Genomic DNA, 23,777 nt, shown 5'->3' on the forward strand with positions numbered 1-23,777 from the left:
ACAACAGCCCCTTCAGAGAAAAGAATAACATCAATTGTCGTAAGAACAAACGCATGTTACCAAATCAATTCTTTTCTTATTGCCTCTACCGATCGAGCACAGCTTCAACTCAACTAAAAGAAGAATTAAGAGTAACCTCTCAAAAAGATTTCAAGTTTAAAACCTATATTATTCACATACACCAATTTTTCTCGATTTCCGAGTTCTATAGAATAGTAATTAAACTACATGTTTGTAAATATAATAGAAGTAAAAAGAAGATATACTAGCTAAGTTACAAATTACGTCCAGGAGTAATTAGATCATCATCGGGAATATTTCTGTATCTTTAATATTTAGTAAGTTAGGTCACAAATGATATTTAGTTAATTATTAGACCGTATAGAATAAATATAAATCGTACACTAATTAAATCGCTCTTTTTAAATTAAATGTTATAAAAAGTTTTATATTTATTTAAAAGTAGCTAATTATCAACTTTCATCACTAATATAACCATAATCTTCTATACTTGAACATTTATTTTTCTTCCACTTTAAGTTATAAGAATAATTTATTTCTACATTATTACCATAAAATAAAGAGGATATTGTTTTACACTAACTAGCATTAATGACAAATTTCTAAAATATTTTGCAGTAATATTTTGAATACGGATGTAACTTTACCAATTATTAAGTACTTAATTCCCATTTGAAATTTATCAATGACATTTACATAATAACATAATCAGGTTTATCACAAATGATGACTAAATGTTTGCTATATTTGAGTCTATTCAAATATTTCGAATACTAAAAGATAAGGTTGTAGCGGTTTCGTAGAAAAAGAAAGATTAAAATTATACTTACTGGGCTATGATTTCCCAAATTTTTCGTGTTCGTAAGATCATAAGAACAGTAAGAAGCATCAATATCATGCTGTACTCTTGGGCTAGAGGATTCTCCAGGAGCGGTTTCCGACGTGGTCATCACTTTTAATTTTGCAAAAGTAGCACCGCTTGCCGACTTCCTTAGAGGTGGAGCTACATTCATAGTAGTTTTAGCTCGCTGCATTTCTGAGGCGGAACGTACACTTGCCATTAAAGCGTCGCCTTCGTTGTCTATCTGTTTTTGTGCTGTAGTAGTAGAAATCTGCGTTTCAATAGCCATCGTAGCCATTGAAACTGCACGCCGTTTTTTTGGTGATTCTAATGGCAATTAGAGAAAATTGAACGTGGTTAGTATTATATTTACGATTTGTTTTAAAAAAATGTATTAAAACAGTTTATGGTATGACTGTAACAGATTCATTACATTCAATTTTCTTACTTGTTTTATTATTAAAAGTACATCTTATTTTAAATATATTAACTAAAAATTAAAGAACTTTTAGTTGATAAAAGGATATCGAAATAATATAATGTTAAAAACCTTGAATTGTTGGTGCTGGTATTGTAATAGCTTGCTGTTCAATATGAAGTCTGGTATTATCCGTAATTGGTATGGTAGAGTTGCAATTTTTGTCTTTGCCATGATTACTAATTGTTGTATTGAATGGGATATTAGAACCTTCAATTCTCCGCGATCGATTTCTTCGACACATACTTTCATAATCCATTTGAGCCTGCATAAAAATGATTATTTTTAAAAGTAAACTAAGTAAAATAAAAATTATTGCAGCTAAGTAAAATAAAAATATATAATTTATGACGTACTTCAAGTTCTTTTTTATTATCTGGTTCAACGTTTTCTTGGTTGTTCGTGTCAATATTCGGTACCGTAGGAAGCTGATTAATAGTGGTTGCTGTTGTAATTGCTGGTGGAATAGTTACTGTTGGTAATGATTTTGTGGTTGGTAAACCCTCATTTGTTGCAATCGGTTTTTCCCAATCATACGGGTCACTTGATTGTATACCCCTTCGTTGTATGCATCTTTCAAATAATCCAGCTAACATTACATAGTCTGGTGGATCTGCATATTCTAAATTCTAAGTAAAATAATACATACACGTATTTAATAAAATTCTGTAAATTCTGTGATTGAAATATTTACTTACAAAGAGAAGGCATATCTCGCTGAAAACTAAACAATTTAAAATTAGTGAGGAGATTCTTCATTAGAAAATAATAGGCACATATTTTAGTGTTTTGCCATACACAAAGCGATTCAAAAACATTAAAGGAAATAGGTATTACCGGATTCGTCTTGAAAAGTTATTTAAGATGCAATTATAATTTTTTCCGATAACTAAGTAATTACATAATTAGCTTCAAAGATCGATACAATCAACGTGTAACTTCGGAAGTATGTGCGCTTGGAGGTGAGCGAGAAGCGATAAAAAGGGAGCCACAGCTGGACAAAATCGGTGATCGACCTTCATGCGTGTCATAACTTAACCATACCAAAGAATTGATATGCGTTTTTATATTATTAGAAGCAAGATCGATTAACGAAATTAATAAATGCATTTTGATTTCGTATTCATGATTGAGAGGCTCAACTTTTCCAAAACATAACTTGTCGATAATATATTTTCCAATGTTGGAAATTCAAAAAAATAAAATTTGCCGTCATGCACTAAATAATAATTGCTATGTTTTTTACAGTTTTCATATTGTAGGAACATGTCAACTTTACTTTTTCAGTTGCTTTTTCAGTTATTTTTTCGGTCACATTTTCAGGTACTTTTTCGGTAACTTTTTCGATACTTTTTTGTTATTGTATCGGTTAATTTTCCGGTTGCTTTTCCGTTACTTTTTCAATTACATTTTGGTTGCTATTTTAGTTACTTTTTCTATTACTTTTTCGGATACTTTGAAAAAAGTCAATTAAAAAAACTAATTATACCAAATCCTGCATTCATATGATGCATACGAAATCAATATGGATTTATTCATTTTATTAATCAATCTTGTTTCTAATAATATAAAAACGCACATCAATTCTTCTCATAACACGCATGAACGTCGAGCACCGATTTTATCTCTGTGGCTCGCACATATCAACCCTTCTCACCACTCCCCGCTCGCCACCGAACGCACATACTTCCACAATCACGCACTGATTGGTCAATCTTTGAAGTTAATTGTCTAATTACTTAATTATCAGAAAAAAATAATAATAATTGCATCTTAAATAACTTTTCAAGACGAATCCGATAATACCTATTTCTTTTAATGTTTTTTAATCGCCCTGTATATGTCATCGAAAAAAATGAGACGAGAAAAGAATTTTACAAACAGAAATTGCTTAACAGTTTTTTTTTGACATTTCAGGGCTCGTTTTGAAGCTTCTTCCTTTCATTTTGAAATGATATATATAATAATATTTTATTAGAGTTATCAAATTGTGATAGAAAGAGATTTTTCAAATCATTTAAAATCATCTTTTGCAGATCTAATTTTGCAGATTCAATAGTTGATTGGAGAAACTAAATAAAATCAAAATATTTCTTGAAAGAACGATAACTCAAGCTAAATACAGTTAAATTAGTTGTATGGAGGTTCAAATTAAAGGGTAAAATAGGTTTGAAATAAGTTCTCATAGGTTGATAAAATTGTTTACAATCGAAAGTTAGAGCTATTTACGAAAGTAGATGTAGTTTTTACAGAAATCGAAAAATGATATTATTAATACAATATTTTGAGTTAAATATCATGAACTTAATAATATGAGGGCTTGTTTTAGAAAATAAAAAAACAGCTTCAAAATGAGTCTAACTCAAAATATTCATGAATTTTTTTCCTCAGATCACAAGGTTTATGAAACTGTACACCGAAACATTTATCTATTATTTTACAATTTTTTATCCACTCACTAATTTTTAGCTTATTTATTTTCATAAGATATTAGCACTTCATTTGTAAGTAAAAAGTAATTCAACAAACTTGAATACTATTTTTTTTGGCTGTAGCAAAATAAGCAAATTTTCAAAAACAAGTTATAAATAGTACTTAATTACATCACTATTTGGACATGAAATAAATAATATCTACTGTTATAACCATTTTAAACATAATCATATATGAATATATTTATGAGCAGTTGCACGTTAAGTCACCGGATTGCTTTTGCAATTTTTCTTCGTGTATTGATTTTATTCTATTCATAATATACGTGTGAATTTTGATGTTTTAAAACTCAAAATTGACCTTTTTGTAGGATTTTGAAGATTACGTTTTTTCAACTTTTAAGAATCCTATATTTAAACATTTTCTTGATCACAAAGGACTTATTATAGGGGTAGACACATAACCACATACCGTCACGCGAACGCGCTTAAAAGAACAGATGCGATGAATCACTTTCACTTCAACGAGCTAGAAAACTATGCTACAAATGTCACTAACTCATTAAAACAGGTATAAGGAGACGGCAACAATGAAGGAAGAAAACGATGAACTCAGGTATAAATATAGTATAAATAGGTATAATACAGATAAGTTTAGCCCCACAGAGGGTTTGAGATAGAGAAGTTGGAACAAGAGATCCTGGACTCTACAATAAAGAATGCTGACAATAAACCAGCCAAACCAATGAATATTCATAAGTCAGTATTATTAGTCATGTTGTTCCAGTGTAACTAGCTCATTGAGCAGTTTCAACATTGATGCCCCGCCCCATCTCTTCGTCTTTTATTATGCCTGACTTCGTCAAGCTGAGTTTGTGTACAGTTATTTCCAGCAAGTAGACGATTTTGCATATAATTAATGTACAAGTAAATTATTGTGCACAGTAACATAGCGTAAAAATTAATTTATCCCGAAACACTCTATGCAGAAAAGCAGAACACCTCCAAAAAGTCACTTAGACGCAACGATTCGTGTGTTCACTTCTATTTCATGAAAAATGCCAAAAGTCATTATTATAATAATCGGCTAAGTATCAGTCGGGAAAGAAATATTTTTGTAAACTCAGATATTAAATCATGTTCATACTTCTCAAGGTATTAAAAGTAACAAAAAATATTTTTGTATTCTTCAATAGTACTATTATATTATTTGGAAAATGAAACTGATAAAGGTTTAATTGTTCGAATTAATATAAGTTCAAATATTTATTTCGTATTATTATCAAAACAGTGATACTTTTTTCTAGCGAACAACATAATCCAAAATGATTCCATGATAAATTATTTAAATTTTTACTTACTACATGTTAAAGATAAATTCAGATTACTTGCTTCATAATAAAGGACCTACTATTCTGCCTGATAAATTTATAAGCTCGTAATAATTTTATTCACTTTCATTTTATAAAATGGAGTAACTGAAAAAAGATGAATGAAAGAAGTTTAAAATTTGCCATTAAATGTTACTCTGATTAAAATGACAAACAGCAGCCACATAGAAAACCGGAGAAAACTCAGAAAAAGCTATAAAACTATCTTTTTTTCCGAAAGCTAGAAATAAAATCATTTAAGCAAAAATCGTCAACGCAACGAAAATTCATGCTGATAGTGTTATCGAACATCAATTAAGCTTTGAAAGCAGACTGCATCTTAATTTATATACTGTATAACCGTCATATTACATAAGCTATTGTCAAAACTATGTTACAGAAGAAATGTTAAGAATTTTAACAAAAGGAAAAAGAGAAAGTAAAATGACTAGTAGAATTTGTATATACTTATGGTAATATAACTCATGACGTATTTTCTTTTTACGAGGAAAAATTAAACGAAAGACAATTTTACTATCAGAAATATATGAATATTTCAACCGAAAAATAGTAGTGGATAAAATCAATACTAATGACAAAATTTTAACTATTCGATCGTCTTTTATCAAAAGTAAATGAAGTAAAATAGCAAACAGTCAATCATATTTTTATTCAAATTCTGGTAAGTCAGACTTTGTCGCTTCATTTTAATTTACTATGGAATCAATTTTACATAAATTTCTCGATACTGAAAAAAAAATCACACTGAAGGAAATAACAGATAATTCGGAAGTAAATGTCCTGAAAAAAGTATTAGGCAAGAAGTAGCACCTACTATTAAAAATTAAATTACTAAAATTGCTAAAAAAGTAGATTATCCTCTTTCTGATGAAGTTATGTGATAAAATCTCTCGTTGCTACTATTTTCAAATATTGCATGGGCCAGTGAGGCGCTCTCGCTTATGGCAATCGTGGGGAGCAGGAGGGAGAAGGTCATAGAGTAACTAACGCAATAACTACATCGAATCAATTTTACCTTATTATTAATAACAAACATTAAACGCGTAATATGCACGAACACTACATTATACAAACTATTAACTATCTTATTTATTACCAAAATCGGAAGAAACAGCTTAACTTAATTACAAATGAATATTACGTGATTTTTCATACCAAACTATATATATATATATATATATATGTATGTCACTTTATTACAATGAAATTAACAATAACGCAGGAAAAATATACCTGGGAATTGCCCGACAAATGAATTCCTTGACAATTCGCCGGTCGCAACTAACACTAAAACAAATAAACTAAGCTAGGCGCAAACCTCGAGATAACCGGCACGTTATGCTTGGCTGCCTTACTTAAACGCACACACGTATTCACATTACTGGTGAGAGAGAAAGAGAGTACCGTTCAAGAGAGAGATTCATGGAACAAAGAAACTCAACCTTATTAGATACTGAGTCGCTGGGCACTTGGTGGAAAGCTGCTGTTGGCGAGGCTGCTGTCCTGGGAGAGCTACTGTTGGCGAGGCTGCTGTCCTGGGCTTCTGGCAAAGGGTCGCAAAGAACCGTCACCAGCAGAGTTGCCTGTTGCTGCAGGCGAAGTTGAGTGTCGTATTTCGGGCTCCTTCCACTCTCTCTTCTGTTAACTGCCCAAACTCAACAGCCTCCGGCACGCATTTTTTTCTCAGCGCTAATCTTCTCGCGGCTGCTCGCTTGAGCTCGCTTGCATCCCTACTTGACATATTTCTTAGGCGGCATGCGACGCGCCGCTTATTGGTCACGCGTCGCACGTCTGCCTAAACCTGCATAGGCCACTCTCTCTCTCTCTCTCTCTCTCTCTCTCTCTCTCTCTCTCTCTCTCTCTCTCTCTCTCTCTCTCTCTCTCTCTCTCTCTCTCTCTCTCTCTCTCTCTCTCTTTCTTTCTTTCTTTCTCTCTCTCTTTCTCTCTTTCTCTCTCTCTCTCTCTCTCTCTCTCTCTTTCTCTCTCTCTCTTTCTCTCTTTTTCTCTCTTTCTCTCTGTATTTTTCTCTCTCTCTCTCTCTCTTTCTCTCTTTTTCTCTCTTTCTCTCTGTATTTTTCTCTCTCTCTCTCGTTTTTTTCTCCGTGCTCCTCAACTTCGAACGCGTTCGGCTCCGCTGGTCAGTCCTTGACGCTGAAAACAAAAGCCAAGTGTAAGGCGCATTCTTAAATGCGCCCAACGTTGACCACCACGCCTTACCGAAAGAGGGGAGGAAGGAGAAACATAGACGAGGAGCAAGCGTACGGCTTGCTCTCGTCACACCCTTTCAAGGCCAAAGTTCGCACAAGCGAACGACCTGACTCTCACACTCTCTCTCTCTCTCTCTCTCTCTCTCTATCAATCGGCGACTGGCAACCAACGGTAGACACTAATGATTAAATAAATATCTTAAATATAACTTAAATCAAACTTAAATTTAATTTGGTAACAACCAAATCAAACTAAGGTCAAATTCTAACATTCTAAGCTCAGTAGCTTAACCCATTAACGCTCACAGGACGGTTTTTCGAGACCTGAGTTTGAACTATTCTCATGTCATGAATTCTCGTGGAAAAAATTCAGGAACCATTGTTTCTTATGTTTTCGAGTGTCCTCTTTCCAATGATGCTGGTTAAAATTGTCGCTGAAAAACTTTTACGGTCCAAAAATCAAAAATAAATAAAAAAAACATGATTTTCTGATTTAATTTTTTTTTTAAATCGACTTTTCGTTCCCTAAGCATTTTTTTTAATGCCTAAAACCCTTATAGATCGCGGCCTCGAGGTTTTAACTACAAGTTACTATGGTTCTCCGGATATGAAAATTTTTCGTATAAACAAAATGGCGGCCGAAGTGAAAATATTTATCTAAAACTTTACAAATTTTTTTCTCGAATACTATAGATTTTCATGAAAATTTTTAAAGAACAAAAATGTCTTAGAATTGGTTATAAAATACTCTCAAATTTTTTCAGAATCATCCGAGAAAATTTTGGGATTTCGGAAAAGTCTTTGAATTGAAAATTTAAAAATTATGTCGGAAAATTTTGAAATAATTTGAGAGCGTTCTTTGTTTGTTTTTAAGACATTTCTATTCTTAGAAAAATGTGGGAAGACAATTCCCGTCTTTGCGGCGATAACCCTCGACTTTTCCAACGTTTTGCGAATCCAAATCGTCGTGAGTCTAAACGCTGCGCTTCGACGTCCCGTCTTATCCCACGTACGCGTTAGCGCAGCCAGTCGGATTATTTAGCACGCCTTTTGATTACCCGTCAACAAACGGACTCCACGCCGGTCGCACATAAACGGCGTCGGGGGTGATGACAAAGGCGGTGGCAAAGGGAGCTATTTCGCCTGTCCGTCCTCGCCTCCATCAACCGATGCCTGTACCAACTACGAGGTACAGGAGACGACTACAGCGTCATAGGAGGTCGCCTGCCTTATTCCCGAAAGCGGGGCGATAGACTCCGACGCCCGGTTCACCTCCATAGCTTTAACAGCTTCCGTTGTGTTTGCCGGTGCTGTCGTTGTCCCCGAAAGCTCCCAGACCTCAGCAGCCTGAGGAATATGACCCGACTCTCCAGTTGTATCAGCCTTCATCACTCGACGTTGAAGAAACCTTTGAACCTTTAAGAATAATACAACTCAGTTATTACACCTGTCCTATATCATGGACCTATGTATTTATTTTACACGGCGGTATATATCGCTTAACTTCCGAGACTTAGACCCTAGTCGTACGATGCTTACTATTTGTCGCTAACTTGTAGATCTTGGGCGAAATTACTGCGACTATCTTAAATGGTCCGTCATATTTCGGATCTAACTTCGCGTTTTTACCAGCCGAAGCGCTCGAAAGCGAATGCACTTTGCGCCAAACCAAATCGCCTACCTGGAAAAGCGCCTGACGCCTACCTTTATCGTTGTTTTTTTTGCCTTTCCTGAGCTTCATCGATATGTCTAGCTACCAAGTCACGTAACGCATTTAAATGCAATAGCTTATCTTCCCACGTCTTCGTATCTATCTTAGTAATAGGTGCTTTTATCTCAATCTTGCGCCGCAAACTCTTTACTGGGCGCGAATCCCTACCAAAGTTTAGAAACACCGGCGATACCTTTGTAGACACCTGAGTCGCCGTATTGATAGCATGACGAAATTCATGCAAATACCTATTCCAGTTCCTACGATCGGCGTCTACAAACATCGCTATCATTGTTTTTAGCTTTCGATTTACACGCTTAACCGGATCGCTTTACTAATGATACGCAAAGCAAAGCACGTGCTCAATACCATATTCTCGCAACCTGCCCTGAAACACTGCTCCTATACGCCTTCGCATTATCACTAACGATATAGTCAGGATTTTGCCACCTAAACAGAATTAACTCATCGAGCGCGGCAGCGAGAGCAGGACCGTTTGCCGACCGTAGCGGCTTTAGTTCGACCCACTTAATAAATAAGTCTTGAAAAACCACCATGTATTTAAACCTATTCTTGCTACGGGGCAGCTCTACCATGTCAGTCACCACCACAGCCCAGGGTCTTGCTACTACACGTTTACCCATTAGACCTTGAGGCCCCTGTTGACCTTTGACCCTTGTACCTTTGACATTGAGAGCACTCATCTACGAACGTCCTCACATCATACCACACTTCTGATCAGTAATACTCACGACCAATTCAATCGTAAGTCTTTTCAACGGTTCGCAATGAGAGTCTCTCAACACTCTTTTCCGGTACTCCAGCGGCACTACCATGCGCCAGCATTCCTCGGGATTAGTTACCGGGTCGAGCAAGTAATAGCGCATGAACCGATACAGGGTGTTATTTTCTACCCTCCGATTCTCGAATTTCTTTGGTCTTTGAAGAACGTCTTTCACACGTTGTAGATACCAAACCTCCTGTATCTTATCGAAAGCGCAAACCTCAAACTCGTCCTCAAATTCTCACGAAAGTGCGTCCGGCATATGATGCAGCGCTGCTTTTTTATGTACTTTGTAATTTAACTGCTGAAATTCTAATACCCATCTTTTCAATCGACCTGTTAGCTTGCATTTATTAAGGATCCTAGTAAGCGCACTATAATCCGTAACGATGACAAAGTGTGAACCTTCTATATAAGGCCTAAACTTTTTTACCGCAAAGAGTACCACCAAAAACTCGATTTCGCTCACCGTGTAATTTCGCTCGTGCGCGTTTAGCATTCGATTGGTGTAACATATCGGATATTCACCATCGTCGAATATCTGAACCAAACACGCGCCAAATCGCGAAGGAAGAGCCATCGCAGTGCAAGTAAAAGGGGCGCGTAAAATCAGGGTGCGTAAGTACCGGCGCCTCTGTTAACGTGCGCTTCAACCTCTCAAATGCAACTTGCTGTTGCTCTTTCCATTCACACAGCTGGTTCTTCTGAATAAGCTTTATCAACGGGACCTTTATCTCGCTCTCGTGTTCGATAAAACGCGCGTACCATCCTACCATACCTAAGAAACGGCGCAATTGAGCTACGTTATTCGGCGCGGGGTAATCCACTATTGGTTTTACCTTGTCATCATCGGGACGCAAACCCTCGCTATCTAACCTGTTCCCTAAATAAGTTACTTCGGTACAAAAGAAACTAGACTTTTCTAAGTTGATTTCTAAACCGACAATTACTAAGCGCTTCAAAACTTTCTCTAACCAGATTACGTGGCTATCGAAATCCGCGCTAACTACCAGCAAATCATCGAGACATCAAAAAACGTACGGCTCGTATTCTGGACCGAAAAGTACATCCATCAAACGCGTGAAAGTAGCCGGCGCGTTTACCAAACTAAACGGCATTCGTTCAAACTCCCATAAATCAAAATCTGGGACTGCGAACGCCGTATATTGTTTGCAATTTTTTGAAAGCGGAATTTGCCAAAACGCCGCTTGCAGATATATCTTTGACAGGTAGACTGCTTCGCGCAATCTGTCCAAGATAGCATCAATGCTAGGAATCGATAACGCGTTGTGATGTTCGTATCACTTATAAATAAAATAATTCGAACTCTCGTAATCTAGCTAACGAGTAAGAATTTGTTTCCAATGATTTTACTCTAATTGTCAAGAAAATAGATAAATGAATCAAATATAATAAATAAGTAAATCAAATATACATAAGTAAGTGCAATATATCGAGGAAAGTCAGACAATGCCCTAGTTTCTTATGGTGCGAATTGTCCCATAAGCAGAGCTAAAGTCTTTCTTTGATAGGATATAATTCGGCCCAAGTTTCTTATAGCGCGAGATGTTCTATAAGTCAAGCTCAAATTATAAGGAAAGGATAGTCTTGTTTAGTTAATCACAATGAGAGAAAGAACTCAGGTATTAATCCAAGTTTATTCAGACTCATGCGCTCACCTTGCAAGGCTAGAAGTGAATGCTAGCCTGTGCAAAGGTAGGCCTATTTATACACAGATTTTCCCGCTTATTATTGCAGGAGAGATTTCATCGAAAATTCGAGAGACATTCGCGAATTTTGAGAAATAAGTTTTCTTAATTTACAAGTAAATAACCATTAATATTAAGTTTTTAACACATGTAAATTTTACAGAATTTGTTATTTGTTGATTTTATACAATATACAATTATCGCCAATAGTGTCGTCAAAAGTTATTAACTAATAAAGTTAATTAACGTGATATTACATTATTTACAATAGAAAATTATTAAAATTTCATATAACTTTATAGTTGATTAATTTTGGAAGTATTTTCCAAAATTAATTATTTAAATTAATTAATAACATTTGAATTATGACTAATTTTTCATATTTGTAACGGTTTTTTCTAATCTTAATATGCAATTATTAGATTAATTATCTAAGATTTCTAAATCATAAAGTTATCATTATCAAGTATTAACTTAATATTTTCGTTCTATATATGGCTTATTGTTTAAATAAATTATTAATTGTTTATTTATTAATAACAGTTATTATACAGCTGTTATTAATGAAACCAATTCTTACTCATGTTCTATGTTTATTCACTTTGCGTATAACTTATTTACATTTTTGTAATATTTCATATGTTAATAAATAAATCAACTTTGCATATTGATATTCATTATTATTTCATAGTTGAATGAGATTTTTGTTATAATATTATTAATCTACATACTAAAATCTATATAATCGATACTTTGTTATATTAAAATTATCTATAATTAACATATTTTTCTTAATATCATGAATCATTATATCTATGTCTATTATTTTGTGACGTCACGCTGTTTATTTTGATTCGACTTTTATTTGTATACAGTCGCGTAAACAGTGAGGTAGCGCCGCTTAATGTATTGTTTTGACTAAACAGATAGATACGTTAGACTAGTTGCAGTCATTCAGTGATTTAATAAATAGCTCATATATAGGACCGTTACAGCGTCTACTTTCGTAACTTTATTTACCGGTTTAAAATTGAGACAAAATCTATAGCCGTCGTCCTGTTTACGTACTATTACCGGTACTCTACACCACTGACTATTTGATGGCCAAATTATTTTCGCCTTCCATAGCCGCATAGTTTCTTCTTGCGTGAACATTAATATAAGAGACGACATTCTGCGCAACGGCGTTTTAATCGAGTGCTTATCACCTACATCTATGATGTGCTCGATAACTTTCGTAATCGACGAAGATTCACCAAGCTCCGGGACAATCCGGCGAACTAACGCCAGGATTGTCTCTCGTTGAGTCTCCTCATAACTACTCAAACTTACACATTCCGCAAAAACATCTACTATTTTACTACCCTGTTCCGCTAACTGGTACCAATCGCCTTGATCGCCTGCCTGCCAAGCGCGATTGCCGTAGTTAATATTTATGTCCCATGCAATCCAAAGGTCGGCTCCTAAAATCAAGTCATGCTTAAGCGTAGATACTACTGTCCTCCCAACAATTTCAAAACTCAGCTTTAAGTCGCCCCACGTTCGCGGCTTCTCACCCGAGATGCTTTGTACGAATATCGTGGGCGGCCTTAACCGGTCCCTAAACCGTAAGCCAAGATCCCGCGTATTCCGGTCGGGCAAAATTTTACGCGTATTAGCGTGTTGATCTTTTTGAAAACTTTCCGCGCCTTGCTGTAACGACTTGCGTTTATTTACCTGTTCGGATCCATTACTGGTCCTACTAGGGGAATTACTTACTCCCTCATCACTCTGTGCCCGAAATTCTTTCAATGACGAACTACTAATCTCGCTCTTAAACGCGTTTCTAAATTCTACTATTTCCTTGCTACCTTTTTCTGGATCCTAATATTGTACAAATATTGCACGCTTAAGTTTAGCATTTACTTTTAAATATTCCCCTATTACCTTGTCTAAGAGAGAAGGCGCAGAACAGGCAGTTCTTGCCTTGTCCTCGCCTTCCTCTTTTACCTAATCCAAGAAAGGAGGCGCAGAACTGACAATTTCTGCCTTGTTTTCGCCTTTCTCTCTTACTTCAATTCTATCTTCTCTACCTGTTGTGCCTTTACTTTTTGAGCAAAGCACTTTCTCTACCTCAATGGCCCGCTCGATCTATTTTAGGCAGGAGTCGTCGAGCGGTCGACGGCTCCCGCGCTGAGGTTTTCCTGCTTCACCAGGTAGGGCAATCTCTAAACACGTATCCGATTATTCCACAAACCTGACAATATAACGTCGGCTCCGAAATTCGCGTCGGGCAATTGTTAGCATAACGCCCGGGTTGTCTGCATTTATAGCAAACTAACTGCGGATTAACCTGAGCTACTGGACATTGAGCCCTCCTATGTCCTAATACGTTGCAATTGAAACAGGTTCCTGTAAATGGCTTATTTAAATTACTACCTCCTTGACTGCGCTGCTGCGGAACCAAGCTAGGGGCTACACCTGCAGCCGGGGCCCACGAAGCCTTCGCACTTTGACGAGCAGGCTCGGCTTCGTTTGCAGGTTGGTTCGTCGCCTGTGACTGTTGTCTATCGGCTGTAGCCACGGCAACTTCACCGTCCTGCTTTTTGCCTTTTTTACTTAGCTTCTTGTTCTGCTGCTGCGTTTTCTTTTTGGAAGGTTCAATTGTTAAAATCTCATCAATCACTTCATTTAAACCGTCAATAGTTTCGGCTGATTTTTATTTACCGGAAGACTTCTTCATGTCTGTGTACGCTAATTCCGGGATTAGCGTCATGTCAGCCGCCGGCGGCTTTTGCCACCTCTTCGAACCGGCCATACGATCTTCGAGTGCCATACCCGCCTCTTTAAAACTATTTAGATCAGAGAAGGTCTTATTTTCAAGATATCGTTTATATCTTGGATGTAGACCCTCTGTAATCATCGCTAGGTGACGTTTTACTGAAACCGGCGGATCAAAACGGCGCAAAATTGTCTGGAAAGCCGTGACATAGTTCGTTATTTTCTCGTTTTCGCCTTGTGTTCTTTGACGCAATTCACTGTATAGTTGTTCTCTGTTCAATCGGTGGCAGAATTCGTTAAAAACTCTTTTTGAAATTTTGCAGCGTATTCCACATATCGCGATTAACTTCATACCACAGGCGCGCCTTATCACGGAACGAGGTGCCTATTGCTATCAGTATCTCTTCATCAGGATGCCATAATAGCGCTGGCAATCGCTCAAGCCCGATAGAAAACTTAGCGCATTGCTACTGTCTTTACCGGAAAAGAATTGGACGCGATGTTGCTAACGGCAAAGTGCCGACGACTTTCGCGCCTCCAACCCCAAAAATCTCGCCTGCACAACTGGCGTCTAACGTAGGGCTCGCGCAAATTTGGGAAAATTAAGATTGTAAAGAAAAATAGTCTGATCATTTAGCAAATTGTCATTCGTTTAGCATGTATATGTTAAACAATTGATTGATTTGATATTGAATTTGGAAATTGAGATCCTGAGATAACCCGACATTATTTCAAGTTAATCAACCACTAGCAAATTTGACCATTTTATTTTCAGGAATAGTATATCTCAGATTAAAAATATATCTGACATAAAAAAACTTATAATATGATCGAGTCTAAGCTTATAACGGGCAAATCTGACAAGAAATTTATTTTCAAGAAGACTTATACAGAATAACTAAACTAACCCGAACTACCTACAATTCCGAGCAATTCTGTACTGGAATGAAAATCGATTATAATCAAATTTCTTTCAGGAAGAGTCTGACCGAACTTTATTTCAGAAAGATAATAAAAAAATCGAGGATACAGATAATTATATATTCTTATTTGACACTCACTTAACTTGATTAACAATAAGCAGTTCGTTTTGATGATATATAATTATAAACTATGTTTTTTAATCAATCTCGACGTCTTTTTTTTTAAATTATTCGAGGCGATTCTGAATATGTAATGATATATAAAAATAATCATATACGTAATATAATTGATTTTACCAGCTAAAAATACATTTTTTAATTATTAAAATATTAAAAAATATCACAATATCTATTAGTAAAAAAGTCCAACATCGCTTTGTGTAGAGCGAATAATTTTCTAAACTTACATTTATTTTATTTGTTTATAAACTTGTCAGTTATCAACTAGTCAAGTTAATGATCTCGAATTTCGAATACATTTTGCATCAGTGTAGGTAAATGAATAGATAGTCTTTGGAAGACGTTACGAAAAAAAGAACATTTGCATATTACTTATTTAACATTAATAGGAGTGACGGTTTATTATCCATAATAATCGACGTAATTAATGCTTTGACGTGCAATATCTGCTTTTGTAAATATTTTAATGACAAACAAAAAAGTATTAAATTGTTTTTGTGCCCAACGTAGAGAAAAAAAGATGAATGCAAGAAAATAAAAATTTGCTTCGTATCCATTTGAAATTATGTGGGTAGGTAGTGTAAATCCTTAGAAAAAGATAGAAAAACAATTTTTTGGGTAGATTTTTTTATTTTTTAACATAATATCCTTTAAGCTCGATACATTTTATCAGGCGTCCTTCGATTTTTCTTAATAATCAATAAATGCAATTCTACATCCATCTCAAAAGCCAGTGACCATAACCTTGCCAGACGATTTCGCTTTCTTTGGAGCTAGTTAACCTTTCATAATCTACTTTTTAACTGTTTTTCATCTCCAGAGTGTAGTAGCGTATCCATGTTTCGTCTACAAGTATAAATCGATGCAGAAAGTTATCCGGATTACAGAACTCAGCGGCCACTACATGATTTCGTCTGTTCTCGGCTTAAAGCAAAAGCGGCGCCCAACTTATCGAAATATTTCATATGTCCAATTTTTCATGCAAAATCAAAATGACTGTACTTTTTAAAACCTCTATGGCGTCAAATATTTCGTGCAATATTATTCTTCGGTCACTTAATTCCAATCGTGAATTTTATCTATCATTTCCGGGGTACTCACGTCTACAGGACGATTTGAACGATGCTTATCTACAATCGATGTACGGCCACGTTTAATTTTATTATATAATTGTAAACAGTAGCAAATACAAGGGCAGATATACCATGAACTGTATTTATCTTAGCTTTAATTTCTTCCGATGTAAGCCCTTTTAAATAGAACGGTTTTATCACCGCACAGAAGTTACTTTTTTCCATTTTTAATAATAAGCAATAGTTGTTTACTTTGATCGATGATAAAAACGGAGCCATTTGATGAGTCTTTGGCAGCATTTTACATAGAAGTGACACTTGATGCAACATAAGTTGTGACGCTTTTCGCGCCATTTCTTAGATTTTCTAAGGATTTATTGACCCATCCTCGTATAAGGAAGTAAGGCCTTTATTTAAATTACTCAGACTATAGGAAAGTAAAATGTTTTTTTTTCGGAATGTTTATAGTCTACCTGAAATATGAAAAACCAAAGAAATCTTAAGTTACACTTAAATTCCCGCATTCTACACGTTTGTAAGTAGGATAGAAAGATACTGGACGATGGGGATACCAGGCCAGGTCTGATATTCAAAACGACATGTACCGTCGTAAAGCTCGCCTCCGACGTTTTGCTCAAACAATTTATTTAAAAATAATTATTTGAAATATTATAAATTATATTTTATTTTTTATAATATTTAAATAAATATAAATAAATATAAATAAATAAATATAAATATATTTGAACTAAATAAAATTTAAAGAAACAATAATTGAATGAGTAATATTTTTAAATAATTAATATTTCATAATTCGTTATGTACTTGGCGGTTTAATATAGTTAACCATTCTACCAAGTCCTCCCACGTTATTACCGGACCGTGTCTGGTATAGAAGACTACATGTGTTGCCTTATACGCTCATCTCCTGTGCTATGATCCTCTCCTCCGCTCTGCCCCGTGCTTGAGCTCTCCGATATCCTTTAATTTAGATGAAAGAGAAATGTTTCATTTTCAATAAAGATGATAGCAGAATAAGTGTTTATTTATACAAAATAACTTGAAAAAAAATAATATAAATATTTATGATTAATTTATATATCTATTATTATTATTAGGAAACTTAGTTTAAAGTAAAAAAATACTATTAAAATACAATTTTTTTATAAAATAATAATTTTAAATGATTTTAGATTACTATGCCTATAGCGTTCTTCCTGACACAATCACCATAATATAGACGTCAAAATGATTTCCGTTATCAACTCGTCACAAGATCTAAACGAGCTCTTTTAAAAGAGCTGTTTATATTGTCGCCGTTAACGAAGCATAGAGTTCGTTCGTGAGACTCCATGTAATACTGCAGTACAAATATTGGTGAGAGTGAGAAGAATCGTTTCTTGATTATTTAAATATCACCTAGCAGTTTTTTTCTGCAGAGGTATTGTTGAATTATCTGCTTGTATCATTTATGTCCGAGGTGGAAAGGGTGAAACGAAATCTATATACTTTTATCTGTAACGAAATAAAAAAATTAACAATTAATGAATAAATTAAAAACAATATAATTTGCTAAAACACACACACGTGCGCGAACTCAAACACGCATATGCGCACATACATGCGCACGCATAAGCATACCCAAATTCACGCGTTCAAAAAATACAACAAAATTTTACCTTTTTTCCGATATCGTGTTAGTTTATAACGATGGTCGAGAAGGTGACACAAAATCTACTAATTGGGATGGTGTAAATGGATGATTTCGTGATATTATTTGCTTAACATCTTTAAATTTATAAATATTACAAAAAAATTATGAATTAAAAAATATCTTTTTTATTAAATAAAAAAGAGATTATGTCTATTTTGCACAGTCTTACAATTTGTTCAGTTTTTCTTTTTGTTTCCAGAGTTCTACTTTGAATTTCTTATCGTGCAATTAACTTCAGTCAACAGACTATATATTTTTTTTTCCATTGCATACAGGGATATTTAAAATTTAACAAACCCATGATATCTAGTCAGAATGGATAGATGAAAAAACAAGATTAAATCTCATAAATGTTAATTAAGTGATACCTGGGCAGCTAAAAAGTGCCCATGACTATTTTTTTAAAGGGTGCATTGTAATGAATCGACATTTGTTGTAATACATTACTTTAAAACTTTAATGGCACCACTTTTCTTCGATATGACACGTGATGTCGGCGGTAAAAGACATACGTTTGTCAATAAACTCGTGTAAGTGAATAAGTGTGAGAAGAAAATTCATAAAACCAAATAGGTCAAGGATATCAGTGAAAAAGTGAGATAAGTGCAAGATAAAAAGCGCGGGAGAAAAATGTTAAAAGTCAAGAGACAAACTGCATAAGTGTATAGATATCCACTGGCAGCTGAAAATGTATATAGAAAAGAAAACGAGTGTGCGAATGAAATCGGAAAAGTCAAAGAATAAGAAAATCTCATGAGGAAAAGTACGGATAGAGGGTGAAATCAGTACAAAACGAAAATGTTGTTAAAAAAAACATAGAATAGCACTGGCGAATTACTCATAAAAATCAAAAGGTTACAATGAAATAAGTGTAGTGCATAAAAAACAGATGTCCACTAACCATTCAAAAATATCCGGAATACATTTGATATCCTGTAGAGTATCACGATCAACTACAACTCTTCAGGAACTCCCTCGATGTCGCAGTTTATGTCAAGCCATCTTCAATCGTACACAGCGTGGTTTTTTTACGGAGTTTTTTTATCGATCGTCGCATTTGTTTATTGCTAAAAATGATCGAAAAGGTTGAACAGCGAATTTACATCAAGTTTTGCTTTAAATTTCAAGACTTATGCGAAATCGGTTACAATAATGCAAAAAGCTTTTGTAGATGACTGTATGGGCAAGAAAATATATAAGTGGTATATATAGTATAAAGATGGCTGCCAATCTGTTGACAGTGGTTCACGCTCCGAACGTCTTTCAAGCATAACAACCAAAAAATATAGATCTTGTGCGACTCGCAATTGAAGAAGATCGCCGGGTGACTGTGTGGGAAATGTAAATTGATCTTAGAATTTTCGAAATCACTTTTTTGGAAATTATAGCCAAAAAACTGAGAAAGACTCGAGTATGTGCAAATTTCATTCCAAAATTGCTTGTGAAAGAGCAGGGAAACCTTTACTTTAAATTCAATCAGGACAACTTCCAAATGATTTTCAATGATGTAAATATACTTCAAAAGATCATTTTGGTAATGAATCATGGATTTATAGTTATGATCCCGAAACCAAACAACAGTCTTCACAGTGGACGCATTTTGGATCGTCGTAACCGAAAAAAGCACGTCAAAGTCGGACAATCAATACTGATTGTCTTTTTTGATTATGAAGGTGTTGTGCACCACGAATATATTCCTAGAGGTTAAACAACCAATAAAGAAATTTATCGTAAAGTTCTAAAACGATTACGTGACGGAAGAAAGATCCCTAAGCTCAAGAAAGAGCTAAAGATACAGTATTACAACATCTCATCGTTACTTCAGCTTCTTAACTGAGCCCAACAGGTGAAAATCGCCGAGTCAGATGAACACTGAAAGCATCCGCCATCTCCTGAGCAGAGTTTACTGTCAAAAGCCGCGTACAGCCTAAGGCTAAGGTAATTGCGAAATCAAAGGCGAATATTACTCCAGTTTCGGAAACCACTGCTCTCTCGGAGAGAAATCCCTCCATAACTATTTTTCGAATAGGTATCAGAAGCTTACAGCTACTCCGCCTAGGAGCTTGCCTATTGCTAGTATTGATACCACGCTAACTTCAACGAAGACTGCTGCGCCACCGAATACTCAAGGAATTGGGTAGGATAATCTTGGTTGAGAAAGTACAAGTAGAGGGCGATGGAGCACTAGAGGTGGGCAAGGAGGCGAACAACGATCTGAAAATCGGGCGAAAGTTATAACGCCTCGCTTGGATCGTAATAAGAATAAAACTCTTGGCCTGAATGCAGATAAGTTACTCTGCTGGGAATATAGTTGACTCGGTTACACTAAAGCTATCTACCCGGAATATTCGAGAAATGAACCACCAAAAAATGCCGTCAGAAGCGAGTAAATAGGATCCCTATCGCTCCCCTAATTTCGAGGGCCTTGTTAGCTAACGACGACTCAGGAGATCTTCAGGCCCAGCGATCAGCAAGAATTATCCGCACGCTGGAGCGGAATGATCAAGTGATTTCGCTGCAGCCAGACCAAAGTACTGCGACGTGCGCTCTGGTTGAAGTATATTGTTATAACCACTACTAATTAATGAAATAAAATACAACGATATGTAAAATAAACTAAAACTTGTATTAGAATCGTTGAAAATAGCGTGTGTATATAATATCAGCTCATGAACACAACTAACTAACTAATAATAATACAGATTACTTAGCAACCAAACAATCACTTAGTAACCAACAAATTGGAACGTATCGAATATACTACATTGCTCCTCCTTCATTCAAATTGTCGCTCCGACAATCTAAATAAAACAAAATACTCAGAAATCTTGACTCTTGAACCTTGAACCTTGAATCGTAAACCTTGAACCAAGATGTCAACTTTGTCAAGCGAGTTTATTCTTCCGTTAAAGAACAGAAGCCCGTGTCTTGAAAAGCTTCAATCTTAAACCTTGAATCTTCAATCTTAAACCTTGAATCTTCAATCTTAAACCTTGAGTCTTGTATATTACCTTGACATTCGTCTTATATCTCACGGAAAAAAAACCACAGCTCAAAATAACCGTGAGAAAGGTAAGTGTGTTACCTATCGTGGTATGTAGCTAACCTATCAATATGTACAATCTTCTTTTTGTGTTTTGGTGATTGCTGGATGCAGAAAACCACGTCGTTAATCTTTTTGACGATTCTGTAAGGTCCTACCCAAGTACTCTGAAGTTTTGGTGTTTTTCCTTTGACTTTGCGAGGGTTAAAGAACCATACTTTTTGGTTTACTGGAAAATGAACATGTCTAGCTGTCTTATCATAAGTTTTCTTTGTTCTTTGAGAAGCAATAGCGATGTTTTGTCGTGCCGAATTGTGTATAGTGTTAAGTGTTGATTTTAACTGTTGTACGTAATCAGTAGTTAACAATTCTTCTCGGTTGGGAGGTGATCCTCGTAATAAATCCAACGGAAGTCGTAGATCGGCACCAGTGTACATTTCAGCTGGTGTAACGCCGGTGGTAGCATGAGTCGAGGATCTGTAAGCCAAAAGATATAAGGCGACCCACCGATCCCAATCTTTTTGATTGTTTGCGATGTATTTAGATAAATAGTCTAAAATTGTTTTGTTCTGTCTTTCTACTTGTCCATTTGATTGCGGGTGTAGGGGTGTTGTTCGTGTTTTCTTAATACTTAACAGATCAGATAACTCTTTTATTAAAATAGCATCAAAATTAGTGCCTTGATCAGTATGGATTTCTAAAGGAACTCCATATCGACATACAATTTCTCGAACAAGCACTTCAGCAATAGTTTTTGTTCGCATATTAGGAAGAGGAAAAGCTTCTACCCATTTCGTAAAACAATCAGTTATAACTAATAGATACATATTTCCTAAAGAAGAAATTGGAAAACGGCCTAAAATATCCATTTGAAGTCTTTCAAATGGTAATCCTACATTATAAATCTTCATCTGATTATGACCTTTATCAGATGGACCTTTTCTAGCAACACAAGTGGAACAAGAATTACACCAATTTTCAACATCTCTTTTATAAGAAACCCAATAAAATCTTTTACGAATCTTATCTAAGGTTTTATTTACACCAAAATGACCTCCTGACGGAGAATCGTGAGCTTCTTTCAAAACGATATTGGTAAAGTCTTTCGGTACAATCAATTGAAGAATTTTGAACTTCAAATTTGGGCTAATCCATTCTTTATATAAGATATCATTTACAATTAACAACGAATCCCATTGAGACAAGTATAATTTTATAGATTCATCCTTCGAAGAAACATCTTGCCATAAAAGTTTGATGTTATTCTTTTTACAATTTAAAATGGTCTTAATGACATTGTCCTGATGTTGACGTTTTCGCCAATCAGTTAATGAAGACTCTTCAAAACAAATACGACCTACAGTACAACTGTTATTTAAGAATTTAAATTCTAATTTCGAACAATAAGTACAAGATGAACTGTTACAGGGTCTTCTCGAGAGTCCATCTGCATTACCATGCGAAATACCTTTACGATGTAAAACTTGAAAGTCATATTGATCAAGTTTTCCTATCCATCTTGCTAATTAACCATCTAAGTCCTTAAACGAAAGTAGCCATGTTAAAGCAGAATGATCAGTTCTGATGAAGAAAGGTCGACCGCATAAATAATGATGAAAGTTTTTTACAGAATCTATAACTTCTAGTAATTCGCGACGAGTTACACAATAATTTCTTTCTGCCTTAGACAAGACGCGACTATAATAACCTATAACGACTTCTCTATTATCCTGATTTTGAGAAAGGACAGAACCTAAACCATGATTAGAAGTATCAGTATCCAACAGAAAAGGTGAATTTAACCGAGGAAAAGCTAAGATAGGTGGCGAAGACAGAGCCTTTTTCAGATTTAAAAATGCAGTTTGACATTCATCCGTCCAAACAAAAATATCTTTTCGATCTGCCAAATTGTACAAAGGTTTAGCTATAGAAGAGAAACCTTTAATGAAACGCCTATAATAAGAACACAATCCAGTAAAACTTTTAATTTGATCTTTATTTACTGGAATCGGCCATCGAGTTATCGTTTCAATTTTCTTAGGATCTGTTTTCTTGCCGAATTCGGACACTATATGACCAAGATATTCTACTTCACGTTGAAAAAAATTACATTTCTTTTTATTTAATCTCAAATTTGCTTGCCGAATCCTTGAAAAAACAGTCCTAAGGTTGTCTATCATGTCATCAAATGATTTAGCCATAACCATGACATCATCTAGATAGATTAAGCAAATATCATCAAGAATATCTCGAAGAATTTTCTCCATTAGTCGCTCGAAAGTAGCGGGAGCATTGCACAACCCGAAAGCCATAACAATAAATTGCCATAAACCGTTACCAATTGAAAAAGCAGTTTTTTCTCTATCTTCTTCACGGATTTTTACCTGCCAATAACCGCTTTTTAAGTCTAAAGTGGAAAACCAAGAATTTCCAGCCAGTTTGTCTAGAGTGTGATCTATTCTAGGTAAAGGATAAGAATCTTTAACTGTTTTTGAATTTAATTTACGAAA

General features: G+C 35.2%; 1 protein-coding gene across 14 annotated transcripts in view; it reads right to left on the reverse strand.

Moving 5' to 3' along the window:
* The window catches only part of LOC131669622 (tau-tubulin kinase homolog Asator), a 481,900-nt gene that overhangs the window by 353,054 nt on the left and 105,069 nt on the right, over positions 1-23,777 (reverse strand). For all 14 annotated transcript variants that reach the window (XM_058944724.1, XM_058944645.1, XM_058944629.1 and 11 more), the window contains 3 exons: positions 1,697-1,969; positions 1,413-1,605; positions 852-1,189 (listed from right to left, as the gene is read on the reverse strand). In XM_058944724.1, coding sequence (XP_058800707.1) covers positions 852-1,189; positions 1,413-1,605; positions 1,697-1,969 — 804 coding nt within the window. The remainder of the gene's footprint in view (positions 1-851; positions 1,190-1,412; positions 1,606-1,696; positions 1,970-23,777) is intronic.

Source organism: Phymastichus coffea, unplaced genomic scaffold (assembly GCF_024137745.1).
Source record: "Phymastichus coffea isolate CEN01 unplaced genomic scaffold, Cenicafe_Pcof_1.1 PCOF00008, whole genome shotgun sequence".
Taxonomy (NCBI): Eukaryota; Metazoa; Arthropoda; class Insecta; order Hymenoptera; family Eulophidae; genus Phymastichus; species Phymastichus coffea.